This window comes from Salpingoeca rosetta, assembly GCF_000188695.1.
Source record: "Salpingoeca rosetta unplaced genomic scaffold supercont1.5, whole genome shotgun sequence".
Lineage (NCBI taxonomy): Eukaryota > Choanoflagellata > Craspedida > Salpingoecidae > Salpingoeca > Salpingoeca rosetta.
In genome coordinates, this window is record NW_004754929.1 from 2,160,403 (window position 1) to 2,176,797 (window position 16,395).

A 16,395-nucleotide genomic window follows, 5' to 3' on the forward strand; every position below is an offset into this window, starting at 1 on the left:
GCGTGCACGCGTCAAACGCGTCTTCCACTCGTCCAGCCACGTGAACAGCGTACCAACTGAGGCGATAGCGTGTGGGGTGAGAGTGAGGATCACACTGAGCAGTGATCACTGAATAAAGCTGCTATGCGGAAAAAAAAAGAACTGGAACTGAAGCATGCAGGAAATGCAACACCACACGAATACACAAGTTGGGGTGCACCTTGGGGTTTGTTGCCGACGATGGCGTCTGGGTGTGTTGGGGCGAGTGCCGTGGCCCAGTCGAGTGTCTGTTGTCATGCACGTGCATCATGGGCATAGCAGGTGTGACGTGTGAGTTGAGACAGCGATGGTCTGCCTCGTACGCATACCTCATCACGTACACACGTGTATACGCATGAAAACACACACTACAACACACGAGCATCCACACACACACGCTCACACACGCTCACACACACACACACACACACACACACACACGCGCCCACACGCACTGACCGGTTGCGAGCGAGCATTGGCTGCAATGCGATTGTAGTGTGGTGACGGAATTAGATGGCGCCAATTTATCGCCGTTGCATCAGTCACGCTGTCTGTGAAGTCGTCATCAACAACAATAGCACTCTCCTGTCCACAGCCGTCGTCGTCATCATCATCATCAATAGTAATGGTTGCATGTGTGCTTTGATTACGGTCACGGGCCAGCACCAAACGCGTCTGTCGAGCGATGTGCAAACATGGCGCTTTCCCGCCATTCCGCTGCCACCGGGACGCCAACATTGATGGCGATGGTGTTGTTTGCCACGGCTTTGGTTCTGGTGCAGGCACGATGACGTTTGATGGGGTTGGCCACGGCGCTGGTCCGGCACGGAGAGCGGTCGTGCTCATCTCACGCACGAGCTTTTCCCGGTGGAAAGTGGGCATTTTCTGGTGGCGGCCGCGTGTTGGTGTGTGCGGTGACGGTGAGTGTGCTGCCCGTGTGTATGCCCACGGCCAAAGCTGCCACAATGCTGGAAACGAAGACACAGCTTCCGCCACAAGCACGCATGTACGCACATGCACACCTCCACGCATTCAGGCACACAAGCGCACAATTGCACACAGCACAACCGCCAACAACACACGCACACCAACACACCAGTGATTGCTTATCCTTGAAGAAGGTCTGCATGACTGCTCTGTCTTCGGCCATCTGCTTCCTCAGTCGCTAGAAGGATGAGTGAATACAACAGCAAACGAGTGCGGTGTGATGAAGCATGCGTTGCGTGAGAAGACTGAGTGATACAGGTGGTGAGCAGTGACATGTCAACAACCTGCAACCAAAGCGTTGTGGTCAGATGTGAGTAGATGGCTGCCTTGACTTACTGCTTCAGCCAGCTGCTGCCTCTCTTCCTTCTCCATCCGCTTCCGCTCTGCCACGGACAGGAAGATGGGGGCGATGCGCGCTGGTGCGGACGTCTGCATAACCACATCACCGTCGTCGTCGCCATCACCACCACTGGCACCGGCAGCAGGGCCGCCACTTCCGCCCTCACTGCTGTCGGATTGGTTAGAGCCACGCCGATCGCTTGCATGCTGTTTCCCGCGTGCACGTGAGGTTTTCCCTGTTGCCTTTTTTGCTGTTGCTTTTGTCCTCTTCTTGGTTGCCGTTGCCTTGTTTGCCTTCCTGTTCTTGTTCTTCTGATGCTTCTTGCCTTGTCCAGAGCCATCGTCATCGACATCATCTTCAACACCGTCATGAACATCATCATCATCTTCAACACCGTCATGAACAGAACCGCCAGCATCCCTGGCTGCTGCTTTTCCCCGCTTTGCCCTTTTCTTCTTCGGTCTTCCGCCACCGCCGCCCCCGCTCGCTGTGTTGCTGCTCTGCTTTAGGAACAACGGGAACACATTCTGTGGCTGCTGTGACGACGTCTCGCCCGTGATGCTGACACTGTCGTTTGATGACGAGTCATCCACCACAATGTGATGCTGTCGCTGCTGTCGCTCTTGCTGTTGCTGCTGCTGCTGTTGCCGTTCCTGTCGTTGTATTTGCTGCCGTGGCTGTTGGTTTTGCCGCAAGCGAGCGCTTCTGCGACGGGGCGTGAGGGATAGATCCGTGTTAGCGCCAGGGCTGGTCGACGACTGCTCTGGCACCACAGCTTTGGTGTTGTCGGAGCTCGTGGTAGCACTGGATGTGGTGGTCTGGGAATTCTCGGCGCTGATGTCGGCCACAGCTGCCTGGTCTGGAGCACTGAACATGTCCATGAGACGCCGCTGCCGCTGTGCTGTCGGTGCTGGGTTAGGTGGCCGCGCATCTGCAGACGTTGGTTTGGTGCTCGCACTTGCGGTTACGGGTGCTACTGGCTCGCTCGACTGCTCGGGCAGAGGCTTTGTGCGCTTGGTGGGGTTATCAGCGTCTGGCGTGTCCGGAAGTGTGATGACTTCGTTGGTTGTGCCACGAGGGGTTGACGCAGCGCTCGCAATCAACACGGCCGTGTCATTGGTGTCTTTGCTCGGGGAGACGGTTTGTGATAGTGTCGGCTGCGATGCTGTCGTGGATGAGGAGGAAGACGATGAGATGGTGGATGATGATTCTAATGTGCTGGAAGCAGGGTCAGCGTGAGTGACATCACACGTTGTTGTTGTTGTTGTTGTTGTTGTTGTTGTTGTTGTTGTTGTTGTTGGTGGTGGTGGTGGTGGGGTTCGTATCGTCGGTGCAGGTGTTGCTGTGTGGTTGAGGCTTTCATTTCCACAACTCGTAAGCTTGGTGGTCGTCGCCACCTCAGCGTTGTGTAGGTTCTGCTGTTGTAGGTGCTGCTCTTCTTTGTGGTGCGGGTGTTGTTCCTTCCGCCTTGCTACGTTTTCCTTGAGCGTCTTGTCATGCTCGTGGTCTTTCTCCTTCTCGGTTTTGTTCTTCTTCGTCTTCTTCTTCTTCTTCTTGAGCTTCTTCAACTTGGATGGGGGTGGAGGTACAGGAGGCAGCGGAGGTGCCGCTGTCCCTGCTGTTGCTGGTGATGTTGATGATGACGGTGGTGCTGGGGACAGCATCGTTGGTGCATCACTTATTAACCTTTCTCGTCCTCGTCCGTCTCGCACACCATCAGCCGTGCACTTCTCTGTCATCTGGTTGCTGTTGTTGCTTGTGTTGGCTGTTGTCGTTTGTTGGTTTCGTTTTTTGCGCGGGCGCGCCAAAATTTAAATGCAAAACTTCTATGATTCAATGGGACATTACGCTCACAGGGCAAAAGGGAAGCGAAGCGTGCACATGAACATGGCATGCACATGCAGGCACATACATGAACATGCACACACACACATGGCATGCACACGCACATGAACACAACACACACACACACATGAACACAACACACATGCACACACACACACATGAACACAACACACACATGCACAGATTACTCGAACATCCAGTCGAGGTTGTTGTTCTCCTCATCTTCACCATCATCGGCCTCCTCCCCGTCATCCTCGAGGTCTTCGTCCCCTGCCAGCTCCTCCTCGGCCTTGCTGCGCTTGGTCGCTGGCTCGCCCTCGTCCTCGCCGCCCTTGCCCTTCCGTCTGCGCGCAGCCTTTTCGTCTTCAATGTCATCCTCGGGCACCGTGCCGTGGGACTGGTGGGGAGACAGCAATGATTGAGTGGAGAGGGCGGGGGGGGGGAGACAGAAAGGATCAACGGAAGGGGGGCGGCGGTTAGGGTGGACGTGGATGACATGGGGAAGTTCGAGCAAAAGCATGTGTGAATTGTCTGTCAGCTGACAGCTGACACAAACAAACACAAACACGCACAAACAAACAAACACTCAAACACACAAACACACGTACGCAAACACACACACGCACAAACACACATACACGCACAAACATACACACACAAGCACACACACACACAAGCAAACACAACCAAAGACTCGCCCGCCCAGCAAGAAGAGCACGCACCTTGAGGAGCTTCTGCTTCTTGAGCTCGTGCGCCTTCCAGAGCTCGACGTACTTCTGCAGCGGCGGCTCCTGCTGCTGCATGGCCGCCTCAAACGCATCCTGAAACACCAGTGCGCGCACGCGTGTGTGTGAAAGAGAAAGAGAGAGGCACGGAAGCATGTGAACAAGTGGTACACAAGCCTGGATGCCATCAAACACAACACATGCACCACCCACAGAACACACGATTCACAGCTGCAAGCGGTGAGATTGCTGACATTCTTCTCTGTGTCGAGGGGACTGTGGTCGGCGCTGCCGCGGTGCTGCAGAATAAACGCAGAGTTGTTCTCAATCTGCAGCAAAACCCAGACGGCTTGCAATGAGAAATGCGTTGACGTACAAGACATCAGGCATACGCTCGTGTGCACACCCACCCACATGCACACAGAGACACACAGACATATACACATACACATGCAAACACACACATACACACACGCACACCTGGTCTGAAAGGGTCTTGACGGCGCGGCGCGTCTCCGGGACCTTGCACTTGCGGGTGAATGTGCGGCAAAACGCCTGAATGGAAATGGCGAGCTCGGGGAAACCAATGTGGGCGGAGAAGGGGTGGAGGTACTGCAGCATGAGGCCCGTCACCTCTTGCAGCACCGCATCCTGGAACGGCTTCGTGCCAATGTGCGCCTTGGGGAACTGCAGCATGGGTGGTGGCATGGTGTGGAGGAAGCAGATGTATGGACAATGAGAGAGGAGAGAACTGTGTGCATGCATATGTGAACATCTTAAGTGCATGTGCACGTGCGCGCTTGTGCATATGTGTGTATGTACCGCGAGGAGGAGGGCCATGTTGAGCGGCTTCATCATCCGGCGAATCGGCCTCCGCATCATCTGAAGTTGCGCAACACAGGCCACTGTTAGACACGACAGCCGCACAGATGTTGTTGCTCTGCACACCACAACACGAACGCAAACATGCACCAGCGAATAGCAAACATTCACACACACACACACACACACAAAAGCGCACACATCAACACAACAGCAACCACACACACACACGCACACACACACACACACACACACACACACACAACACACACACACACACACCTCTGCGCTGTTGAGTGGAGCGAGGATGTGGGGCGCGAGCGGGATGGTGGTGCGCGTCTTGGCGCCCAGGGAGATGAGCGCACGCAGCACGTGAAAGTGCATGGGAAAGTGCCTGGCATTGACGGAGAGGGAGAGGGAGCCGATTGCAACCTGGATCAGCGGATACGAGAGCGACTCAAACAGGTGGTCCTTGTCGTTCTTCTTCCCATCAGCAAGCACCTCCGCCCACACTGCAAGGATAAACGCGGTGGAAAAAAGGCATGAAAAACACCGTTGTGAGTGATGGCAAGACATAAACAAGCATCTGAACCTGGCGTTGGCGAGAGCGTAGTGCTTGTGCAACAACACACACACGCAAACATGACGCATACACACACGCATCCACGACACATACACGCGCATACAAGACTGACGTTGGATGCAGGCGACAAACTGCCAGGAGTGGACGGTTTGCATGGCTGTGGCGCGCTTGAGGGCGAGGGCATCGCGCACGTGCACGGAGAGCTGACGGATGTACACAAACGCGAGCTGATACGCGCTTGGCGGGTCCTGCAGAAACAGCTCTTTCACTGCAGTGGTGGCGGTGGCGGTCGAAGGTGGGGGAGGGAGGGAGAGGGAAGGGGTCGCGTGAGCACATGAAATACAAGTACAATGTAGTGTAAGGTGGGTGAAGAAACCACGTGCAGGAAGACGAGCAGCGCGGATGGCGTGAGCGAGCATTGCGGTACGCACTTTGTTTTGCATATATATGCATTATACACACACCACACACACGCAAAGCTAAAGAAGTACATCCACAAACACAAACACATAACACACGACGCACAAGACATGCCACTTAACACACAACGCGCACACGCACGCACACACACGCATGCACACACACACACGCACCTGCTGTGCGCATGAGGCGCACGTGCTCGTGGTTGTTCAAGTTGACAAACTTGGTGCAGCGGACATATGCCATGTACGTGCTCTTGAGAATGTTGATGGCCACAATCGGGGTGGCGTAGTACAGAAACTGCCGCAGCAGCAGCACCGCCGCCACGGTGACGGGCGCCTGCTCTCGCGTGAACACCGCAACCACGTCCTTCACCACAGACCGCCGAAGCTTGGGGAGCCCTGCCAGAGTCGATGCAGCAGCGGGAGGTGGAGGTGGAGGAGGTGGAGGTGGAAGGAACATGACCACAGCAAGAGAGCGGAGCAGGTGCAGATTGTGAGCTGACGGTACGTAGCACAGTACGCATTTGTCGAGGGTGCAAATGGCCCATGCAGTGAGCTGCTTGGTATTCGCTGAAGGGCTGCGCAAGCATCTCGACAGCGCGTTCTCGCGCAACCATCAACGCAGTCAACACGTGTGTGTGTGTGTGTGTGGTGATGCGCATGCGCATCCTTTTGTGCGTGCGTGCGTACCGTTGACAAAAGGTGCGAGCTGGGAGAGGGTCTTCACGAGGATGACGAGCATGTCCTGGTTGGTCGCCTGCTTGATCAGCGTCAGGGTTGCGGTGGTAAACGCCTTGATCACCGTCTTCACCTTCTTCCACGACGGCTGCGTTGTGATGTCCGTCCTATGTGTGCGCAGGTAGCAGGGAGAAATTGCAGAGAATCAGCCTGAAAAGGGCCGTATTGCAATGGCAAGAAAGGATACAAGCCGGTGATGGGTGCAACCGATTGATCAAATACTGCAAGTGGCATTCCAACCCAGACGCACTTGTTGTCCTTGACGTTGATCTTGGAATGGAGGAAGGCCGGCACTTGCGAGAGCGTCAGGTGCATCAACGCATTGTACGCTGGCGGTGATGGAAACAGGTGCAAAGACAGGTGGCACATCAGTGCCGTGGCAAAATGTGTGAGGTGGAAGCAGCTGCGATGGCGACATAAACCAGGAGCAAATAAATCGAAACAGCATGGTGCGTGCGCGTGGTAGGTTGGGTACCTGCAGGCGTGGCAACGGTGAACTTTGGCAACTGCTCGAGATCACCGTCCTTCTTCTTGGCGTGTGGTGAATCTGTCTGTGACACAGAGTGGAATGCAATGACCAGCTTGCGAATGGTGCCCAGAGGTTTCTGTGGAGTGGGGGGGGGGGCGAGAAGAAGTGTGAGACGCAGAGATCGGGGAGTGGGGGGTGGTGGTGGAATTGACTCGATTCAGCAGAAACATGGTCGGTAGTGGACTCACAGAGGTTGTCCGCAGACGAGGACGCAAGTTTGTGAACATGTAACACAACACACACACACCTCCGAAATACGCAAGTAGCCAGTGTACACAAACACACTTTCTCGCACACACAAACACACTCATCCACGCACTCAGTCACAAACACACAAACACATACCAAGCGAAGGCGTTTGCTCCAGTAGTTGACAAGCCGAACGGTGACGAGGCGGTTGGTCTCATCGTCCAGCACTTGCTCCAAGGTCGGCACAGCCTTCTTTGCCTTGTCCTTCTTGGCATCCTTCTGCTTATCGGCCTTTGTCTTCTTTTCCTTCTTACCCTTCTTCCCTTTCTTACCCTTCACCTCTTTCTCTTCCTCCTCGTCCTCCTGTGCCTCATCATCGTCATCGAAGCTCACATCGCCCGCGTCGGCCTCATCCTCGTCCTCATCCATGAGCCCCTCTGCTGCGCCATCCTCTTGCTGTTCCTTGTCCTCCTCGTCCTCTGCCACCTCCTCACCAAAGCTAAGCAGCGACTTGTCTTCCTTCAGCAGGAACTTGTAGAACTCTGGATCAGACTTCTTCAGCTCCTCGAGCTGCTGTGCGTGCTCGCTCGCGTTCATCGTGTGCGCGGGGTGGTGCTTGTGCTGTTGCGGCACTCGTACTGTTGTGGTGGTGTGCGCGTGTCTGGTTTTGCACGTGGGCAGGAGCAAACTGTGTTACTACATTTTATCTTGTCGTATATCATTTCTCAAGCAGAGGTCGAAGATGTGGTGTTGGGTGTGTTGGGTGTGTTGGAGGTGGATGAGGATATGTCGCAGAGGTGACGCATAGTGGGGCGGCCGTGAGGGCAGTTCCACGGCTGCTCCATCGTGCCTGCAGGGAGGGAGGAAAGGAGGGAGGAGAGAGGAAAGATGGTGTGAATGAGCGTTGACAACAAAAGGGATGGGTTGGAAGTTGAAGTAACAAACGTGCTGTTGTGCAGCAGCGGAACACATTGGCATGCGCTTGTGTTGTTGGCCCACAACAAAAACCCACAACCAACAACAATGTTCACAACAACGTTCACAACAGTCATAGCAGCAGCAGCAGCAGCAGGAACAAACCCATGTGCTGTAGGATGGCTCGCATTTCTGGGCGGGTGAGCGCTTTGCCGATCATGATGGAGGAACGACAGGCGCGCGACGCAAACATGCCGCGAATGCGAGACGGTCGACAGAACACCCCAGGCTGATCCCGCAGCATGAACAGCAGCTCGTGGATGTCGTCAATTCCTGCACAGCGAGAAAAATGCGTGCGTATTTTGGGGGGGGGTGCACATGCGTGTGAGTGTGTGTGTGTGTGTGTGGGTGTGTGGGTGTGTGTGGGTGTGTTGGTTACACGGGAGCATACGGATTACGTTGGAAGGAGCTGTCGCATTATCTTACAGGGACAGACACGATGCAGGACATGATACAAGGTGTACACTGAAACCAGGCAAACCAAACACCCCCAACGACGCAGGCGTGTGAGACTTTGCCTTACCAAACTCAGTTCCTTTGCTGTGCGGGATCTGCGAGAGGCGCACGCGTTTCCCGGGCGCTGCGTGCTCGTCAACGGCAAACTCAAACCCGTTCTGCTGGAAGATGTGCAAGTTGTCCAGCAAAAGGTTTTCGTCCACGGCCGGCAAGTCCAGTGGCCGCGGGCGGATCAGCACCTGCACGAGCGGAGTCGTAAGGGTGAGTGGAGGCGGGTAGAAGCGGGACAGCGAAAGAGGGAGGGCAAGGTGCATGTATGTATGTGTGTGTATGTGTGTGTCTGTGTGTGTGCATGAAAACACAAGCAAGACGAGCGAGCGCAGCATTGCGTGCTTCTCACCTGGCGTTTGATCTTGGTCACTTGCTGGAGTCGCTCAAAGTTGTATTTTTCATCAGACGCATGCTGTGGTTGTGCATGTGCATGTGTGTGTGTGTTCGTTAGTTGGTGTGCGTTGCAGCAAGAGGTGGGCGAGAAACATGTGTGTGTGCACGTGTATATGTGTAGGCAAGAAAGAAAGGAGAGAGAGAGAGCCACACAGTGACATCCTCAACCCATGTGTTTATCGGCCTCCTCCTCGTCGTCGTCCTCACCTGATCAACGATGAAGAGGTGGTGGTGAAGGCGTGCGATGATGAAGCCCAGGTTGAACTGACCAATCACCTGCGCGCGTGCACGTGCAATACAAGCGTCATGGGGAGAAGCCTCAGGCGAGAGAGTGAGAGAGAAAGAAAGAAAGAAACAGAGAGAGGGAGAGAGCAAGGGAGAGAGACAGAGACAGAGCCAGAGACACACACAGATACACGCACGCATGCACATACACACACACACTCACATAGACACAGACACACACAAATTGCTGCAGCATATGTCGGAAGGCACAAGTGGATGTCACGCCACGCATCCCCCCCCCCCAACCTGCATGTCGCTGAAGTCGTCCTTTGAAATCTGGGTGCTCAGTTCCTTCTCCGCATCATCGCTGCAAAACATGCGCAGGGCGTTGCACGTTACACTGGAATTGCCATCCTTTGAACATACACGTGTACGCAAACAAACAAACAAACAAACAAACAAACAAACATGAGTCATCACATTGCCCAGCGCAATGGTGCAGGCGTACGTGGTGATGGCGGCGGTGAACGTCTTGTCGTCTGTCTCCAATGGTTGGCTGTGCGTCTGCGAGTCGGATTGGGCAGCAGCGAGCTTTTGCCTACCGGTGTTTAAGGGGAGGGGCCAGGGACGTAGGATCATGAGGACGGATAACAAATATCACAACAAGAGGGACGACAGCAAGTGCAGGACATGTGGTGAGGCATAGAACAGCAAAATAAGAAAACGAGCAGACAGAACAGTCACACACCTTCACACAATTCACGCCCGCCCACACTGATACTTGCTCACACACACACACACACACACACACACTCACTCACTCACTCACTCACTCACACACACACACACACACACACTCACTCACTCACGCACTCACACACTCACTCACTCACTCACTCACACACACACACACACACACTCACTCACTCACTCACTCACACACACACACACAATTCACACGCATTCACACACACACACACGAAAATTCACTCACCTGAATGCGTCGATGCGTTGGGACCACGAGACGGCGACAGTCCGCTCGGGCGGGCGCGGTTGGTACACGATGCCGGAATCCGAGAATGACGCCAGCACCATGGGCAGGTCCCCGTATCCGACTTCCTGCGATGATGCACTCGATGGCGCCGTGCTCAGATCGCTGGTGTCGTGGCCGTGGTGGCAGTGGTCGTGGTGGTGGTCGTGGTCGTGGTGGCCGTAGTGTTCATCATGACCATCACCGTCGTCATCGCGTGGGGTGCTGTGATCGTGTATGTCGTCTGCCGTTGACGTGCTGAGCTGGGAGTCGTGCAGCGGTGGCATCTGCCCATCATCGTTTGCGTTCCGCTGCGTCAAGTCCGCCAAATCCTGCGATTGCTCACCGTCTCCGTCCTCAGCAACACGCTGCATCAAGGCATCTCCAACATGGCCCGTGTGTGGATCATCATGAGCACCACGACCGCCACCACTGTGCATCTCGTCGCTGCTGGCGGTGGCGATGGCGGGCCGGAGTCGTCGTGGGTTTGGAACGCGCCTGTGCGGGTGTTGTGTCTTGTAGTGCTGTGCCAGATTGCTCTCCCCAAACAAGTTCTTCTGCAAGCGTTGCAAGTGTGCATGTGTGTGCATGTGTGCGTGTGTGCGTGTGTGTCGTGAGAATGCGGCCATGACATTCGTGCATGGAGCGGCGAATCATGAACATTCAAAGCAGCAGCAGCAGCAACAACAACAACAACAACAACAACAACAACAACAACAACAACAACAACAACAACAACAACAACAACAACAACAACAACAACAACAACAACTTAAACAACAACTTAAACAACAACTTAAACAACAACAACAGCAGCAGCAACAACAGCAGCAGCAGCAGCAACAACAGCAGCAGCAACAACAACAACGCACCATGAACTTTGGGCACCCTGGAACACGGCACTCCCACGAGAAGTTGGCTGCAGCAGGAGGCAAGGCAAAGACAACAAAACGAAACCACGGATACAAGTCAACGGCAATGTTGAAGAAGAACCAGCAATTTTACATGCGCGTGCTCCGCAACACATCAAGCACTCCCCCCCCCCACACACACACAGCCACGCGTGCACACCATCGGCTGCAGCACCTTGAGATTGCGGCTCCTCTCCAGCAAACGCGGATAGTGCTGGTGCCGCTGCTGGTAACGATGATGATGATAATGACGACGATTGTGGTTGCGTGAGCAAGCCTTCGTTTTGACCTCCACCAGCGTTGTGATTGTGTCCATGATGATCACTGCCCAGTGCATGCAGTGCCAAGTCCGACAGCTTTGGTCGCTTTGCCGCCAGCTCGCGTGCTGCTGCTGCTGTTGGCTCTGACGACGATGATGACGATGATGACAATGATGACGATGACAGCGGTGTTGCCGACGATGTCGCTGCGCTGCTCAAGCTGAACATTGTGTGGGTTGAGATTTGGGTGAAGAGAACGTCGTGAGTGCAAGAATAGATCAGTCATGACAGCAAGCATCGCTCACACCCACACAACCTGTCACACGCACACGCACACACAGCGCACATACATACACACGCACACACACGCACACACGCACACACATGCAATCAAGCTGGCACAAACACATACACTGACTCCCAACACGTTCGCTCATTCACGCATCCACTCATTCATTCACTCACAACACACACACACATCACAACACACAACACACACCACACAACACAACACACAACACCACACACAGCGCAGCGACCATGCCGACCTGCCGAGGAAGTCGAGTGTCTTCTGGTGCATGGCTGTGAGCCCGGATCCGTTTGCGCCCGTCTTGAGCAGCATCGTCCCCTCAAACGCCTTGATTGTCTCCGTGATGCACAACTTCGTCGTCTCCAGCAGCGCCTGCTCCTTGTGGAAGAACAACTGGCGGCAGCAGTGGTGACCGTCGTTGAGTGTGGATGTGGTGACAATGTGAGAGTGAGAGCATGGTCGAAGATGTGTGTGTGTGTGTGTGTCAACAGCATGCGAGCACATGCACACACACACTTGCACACACACGCACACACACCCTTGCACACACACACACACACTTGCACACACACACTTGCACGCACACACACCCTTGCACACACACACACACGCGCACACACGCGCACACACACGCGCACACACGTACGCACCGTGCGCTTGTCAGGGGTGACGTTGACGTCGACCTCCTGCTGCGGCATATGCAGATGCGCAACAACAAACGGGTACTGGTTCTTGTTGTATGCACGATACGCCTCATTCACCGCGCGCGAGAGCTTTGCAAATTCGCACGGCCGCTGGTTGATGAAGAAGAACTGGCGGTCTGGGGAGGAGCGGCCCAGCGTCTGCATTGGCTTGGACACATAGCCAGACACCTTCAGGCCGGGCAGCGGCCCATCGACAGTCTTGATCTCCGTCAGCGTCTTGGTCTGGTGGCAACAATGAAGCGTTGTCGGGTGTCGAGGATGTGGGTGGCAAGGATGAGTCAAGTACAATAACCAACACCTTGACGCAGGCGCAGCACAAACACGCACACACATGCACACACACACACACACATTCGCACGCACACACACACACACACGCACACACATGCACACACACACACACAAGCACGTACGCACATGCACACACGCACACACATACACACGCGCACGTACGTACGCACATGCACACACACGCACTTGTGCATGTGCATCCACAAATGGAAGACTGCACGAGAACAATGGCAAACTGCACCGTTTTGCTGCCAAAGAGCGCCGTCGCGACATCGAGGACAGAGGCGTCACCACCGCGGGTTTTGAGCACAAGACGGCGGGCGCTGTTGCCCTGGATGTGGGTCAGGCTGAACTGCACATCAGGGCGCACCATACAGTACCCTTGCAACATGCTCACCAGTTTGGCAAACTCCTTTTTTGAATGCGGTCAACATGGACACGTGGCAGAGGACAAGTGACAGACAGAGGTTGGATGGTGAGCAAAAGGACAAGCGACGGTGCTGCTGGCGATGGCGCTGTCGACATAAGACAGCAAGTATGGGCCTTGCAACAACGAAGGAAGAATCACGCAAAGCAAGACGCGCCATATGCACCACACACAACAGCAGCAGGGATCGTACCCTCTTCTTGTGTTTGCGGAGTTCTGTCAATCGCACGGGCAGGCTGTGGAAGAGGTTGGCAATCTTCACTGTCGTTCCCCGCTGCACGAGAACGCGCATTGGCGAGGTGGGGGCGGGGTGGGAGTCGGCCAGCAAAGAATAGAAGGTGAGCACATGGCATCCAACCAAGCGCACCGTGCAGAAACACCATATCCCCAACAAAACGAAACAACCAACACACCAACACACCAGCAACCAACTGAAGCAGCAAACAAACAAACAAACAAACAAACACATCGGCACAGGACCAGACACACCTCCCGAGCGCAGGGTTTCTTGGCTGCGAGCTCGCCGTCAGCGTCGTAGTGGAGGTCGTGGCCGGCGCCGGAGCTGCTCGTGCTCGTCGTCACCGTCAACTCACTGTGCAAACAGAGAAGCGAACGATCGTGCACATTGGGGCGGAGTTGCCACATCGCATCGCATCGGCGCAGTGACTGTGAATGACACGGCTGGGACCCTCAAAGCAAAACATAAAACAACCACAAAGATCCCAAACAGTCCATGTACTTGCTCACATGTACTCGCTCACAGAAACGCTTCCTTGTTCACGCACGCACACGCACACCACGCACCTGACTGCACACAAGGAGCTGAGGGCTTCGCCGCGAAACCCAAAGGTGCCGACGGTCTCCAGGTCTTCAAACTGCGCAATCTTCGACGTGTGGTGCTTCTTGGCTGTGTGATGGACGACATTTGAGTGAGTTGAGGGCGTGTAGTGTACACAGGGGCCGCGCAGGCACACACACACACACACACAAGCACACACAAGCACACACAAACAAGCACACACAAACAAGCACACACACAAACGCACACGCACACAAGCACACACGCACACAAGCACACACGCACACAAACAAGGAACGAGTAATGCGTTGTGAGACACACCGAGGCTGGCAAAGTTGCTGTCCTCAATCCCGCTGCCATCATCAGCCACCTCAATGTAATCCAGGCCATAGTCCTTGGCCTTTATGGCTGTCCACGATGCATTGTGCGTGCGCGCGTGAGAGGGTGTGTGTGTGTATGTGTGTATGTGTGTGTGTGTGTGTGTGTGTGTATAGCCATCATGTGTGCGAGGGACGCAACAGACATGCACGAGAGGCGGCATCAGTTTCGACACAACAACAGATGCACAGGCAGCCACACAGCAACAGCAGCTGCTGCAGCAACTTCAAAGAGCGATGATCGTAATGCCCCAACGCACTGATGGTCTTGGCGCCGGCATCCAGCCCATTTTCCACAATCTCCTTCAGTGCCACGGACAGCGACAACACGACCTGGCCAGAACAGATGCGATGCACATCCTCCCTCCGTATCTGCCGGATCATCCCAGCGTGTGTGTGTGTGTGTGTGTGTGTGTGTGTGTGTGTGTGTGTGTGTGTGTGTGTGTGTGTGTGTGTGTGTGTGTGTGTGTGTGTGTGTGTGTGTGTGTGTGTGTGTGTGTGTGTGTGTGTGTGTGTGTGTGTGTGTGTGTGTGTGTGTGTGTGTGTGTGTGTGTGTGTGTGTGTGTGTGTGTGTGTGTGTGTGTGTGTGTGTGTGTGTGTTGGGGGCTTTGGTTGGCTGGTGTGTGTGCTCGTTGTCTCCAGCGCGCCGTTTGTTTGTTTGGCGCGGCAGTGGCTGTGAAGATTGGTGGAAGATGTTCATAATTTATTCTTTACTTGCCAATACAGAACTCTGCGAACAACTCGTCCAGAATGTCTTCGAGGTGCACAGAGCCGAGGATGAGGCCAAGTTCGTTGAGTGCAAAGCGCATCATCTGCGCCCTGGACACAATATCCACTTCCCCATACTCCTGTTGGCACGAAAGCGTGGGCGTACATGCAAGTCAGGCACGAGAAAGAGGAGCGAGGCTTTGTTGTGAGAAGACAAGGGGGGTGGAGGAGGATGAGAGAAGAGGGGGGGGGGGCAGGAGGGAAACGGTGGCAACGCTGTCATGTCATATGATTACGAGGACAGTGAAGGCATATACACACACATGTACACACGCACATGAATAGATGTATGCATACACGCACATATACACACGCACATGTATGCATACACGCGCACTCACTCACTCACGCACGCATATGTACACACATGTATGCACAACACACACAAACACGAACACACACGGGATGCTTTAACCTTTGCTTCCTTGAGGTATTGCAGGCAGGTTGCAACGTGTTGACGATGGCGCTCGCGCGTGATGACCACGTCTGTGCCGCTGCTTCCAGCACCTTCGCTGCACAGCCGACGCACACGATCTTCCAGCGCTTCAAGGAAGGCCGGCAACCCTTGCTCCGTCTTGCACGACAGCCGAAACACGGCCAGCCCTTGGTCGCAGTGTGATGACGCTGTTGGTGTCCATGTTGTTGGCGACGCGTCAGCATCACTGCCAAAGTCTGGGGTGCTGCTGATATCTGTTTTGTTGAGGATCACGAGCGTCTCGCCCTCGTTTGCCTGCGTGCAGTGGCACGGCCCTTGCCCACCCGGCAGCGAGGAGCAGCGGGATGAGGGCGGCTGTGAGCTGTCCTGGACACACACGCGCAAGTCTGCCTGTCGCGCTGCCTCTGTCGCTCGACGAACACCCTGTTGTGACAAAATGGGAGGCAGGGAAGAGAGAGAGAGAGAGAGGCAGGGAACCATGGGTGAGTGGTGTGGCTGCTGCGTTGATGGTGTGTGAGGTTGTCGTTCGGTGCACACATCTCACTCTAATCTCTACCTAGAGCAAAGACGAATCTTCAGCCATCACCACCACTGCTGCTGCTGCCACTGCTGCCACTGCTGCCACTGCTGCTTGCTGCTGTTGCTACCATCATGCGACCATCATCATCATCATCATCATCATTATCATCATCATCATCATCATCATCATCATCATCATCATCATCATCATCATCATTATCATCATCATCATCATCATCATCATCATCATCATCATCATCATCAT

General features: G+C 54.7%; 4 protein-coding genes across 4 annotated transcripts in view; all 4 read right to left on the minus strand.

The window, feature by feature from the left end:
• The window catches only part of PTSG_11890 (uncharacterized protein), a 6,987-nt gene extending 3,841 nt beyond the window's left edge, over positions 1-3,146 (minus strand). The window contains exons 1-5 of the mRNA XM_004996979.1: positions 1,342-3,146; positions 1,115-1,183; positions 478-903; positions 200-266; positions 1-56 (exon numbers count right to left, since the gene is read on the minus strand). The exon at positions 1-56 is cut by the window's left edge and continues 81 nt beyond it. Of these exons, the coding sequence (XP_004997036.1) occupies positions 1-56; positions 200-266; positions 478-903; positions 1,115-1,183; positions 1,342-3,084 (2,361 nt within the window). The 5' untranslated portion in view covers positions 3,085-3,146. The remainder of the gene's footprint in view (positions 57-199; positions 267-477; positions 904-1,114; positions 1,184-1,341) is intronic.
• Positions 3,147-3,309: 163 nt separating this feature from the next.
• On the minus strand, positions 3,310-7,903 carry PTSG_02548 (uncharacterized protein). The gene is made up of 12 exons (XM_004996980.1): positions 7,355-7,903; positions 6,956-7,085; positions 6,731-6,809; positions 6,433-6,587; positions 5,914-6,141; positions 5,433-5,588; positions 5,020-5,249; positions 4,738-4,797; positions 4,396-4,602; positions 4,170-4,244; positions 3,913-4,011; positions 3,310-3,587 (listed from the first exon to the last, which is right to left on the minus strand). Exons 1-12 carry the CDS (start codon positions 7,793-7,795, stop codon positions 3,375-3,377), a joined length of 2,073 nt encoding a protein of 690 aa, XP_004997037.1. The 5' UTR covers positions 7,796-7,903; the 3' UTR covers positions 3,310-3,374.
• Positions 7,904-7,923: 20 nt separating this feature from the next.
• PTSG_02549 (Pms2 protein) lies at positions 7,924-14,791 on the minus strand (the record flags this gene model as incomplete). The annotated part of the gene is made up of 17 exons (XM_004996981.1): positions 7,924-8,048; positions 8,279-8,446; positions 8,697-8,868; positions 9,030-9,092; positions 9,281-9,349; positions 9,605-9,896; positions 10,293-10,885; positions 11,201-11,247; positions 11,565-11,719; positions 12,048-12,202; positions 12,460-12,735; positions 13,025-13,216; positions 13,425-13,505; positions 13,721-13,823; positions 14,036-14,138; positions 14,352-14,438; positions 14,668-14,791. The coding sequence occupies 17 exons, from the start codon at positions 14,789-14,791 to the stop codon at positions 7,924-7,926; spliced, it is 2,805 nt and encodes a 934-aa protein (XP_004997038.1).
• A 310-nt stretch (positions 14,792-15,101) lies between these two features.
• Positions 15,102-16,395, minus strand: part of PTSG_02550 (uncharacterized protein) — a gene marked incomplete at its 5' end in the record, with an annotated part of 3,314 nt that continues 2,020 nt past the window's right edge. The window contains 2 exons of the mRNA XM_004996982.1: positions 15,102-15,255; positions 15,591-16,034. Of these exons, the coding sequence (XP_004997039.1) occupies positions 15,118-15,255; positions 15,591-16,034 (582 nt within the window). The 3' untranslated portion in view covers positions 15,102-15,117. The remainder of the gene's footprint in view (positions 15,256-15,590; positions 16,035-16,395) is intronic.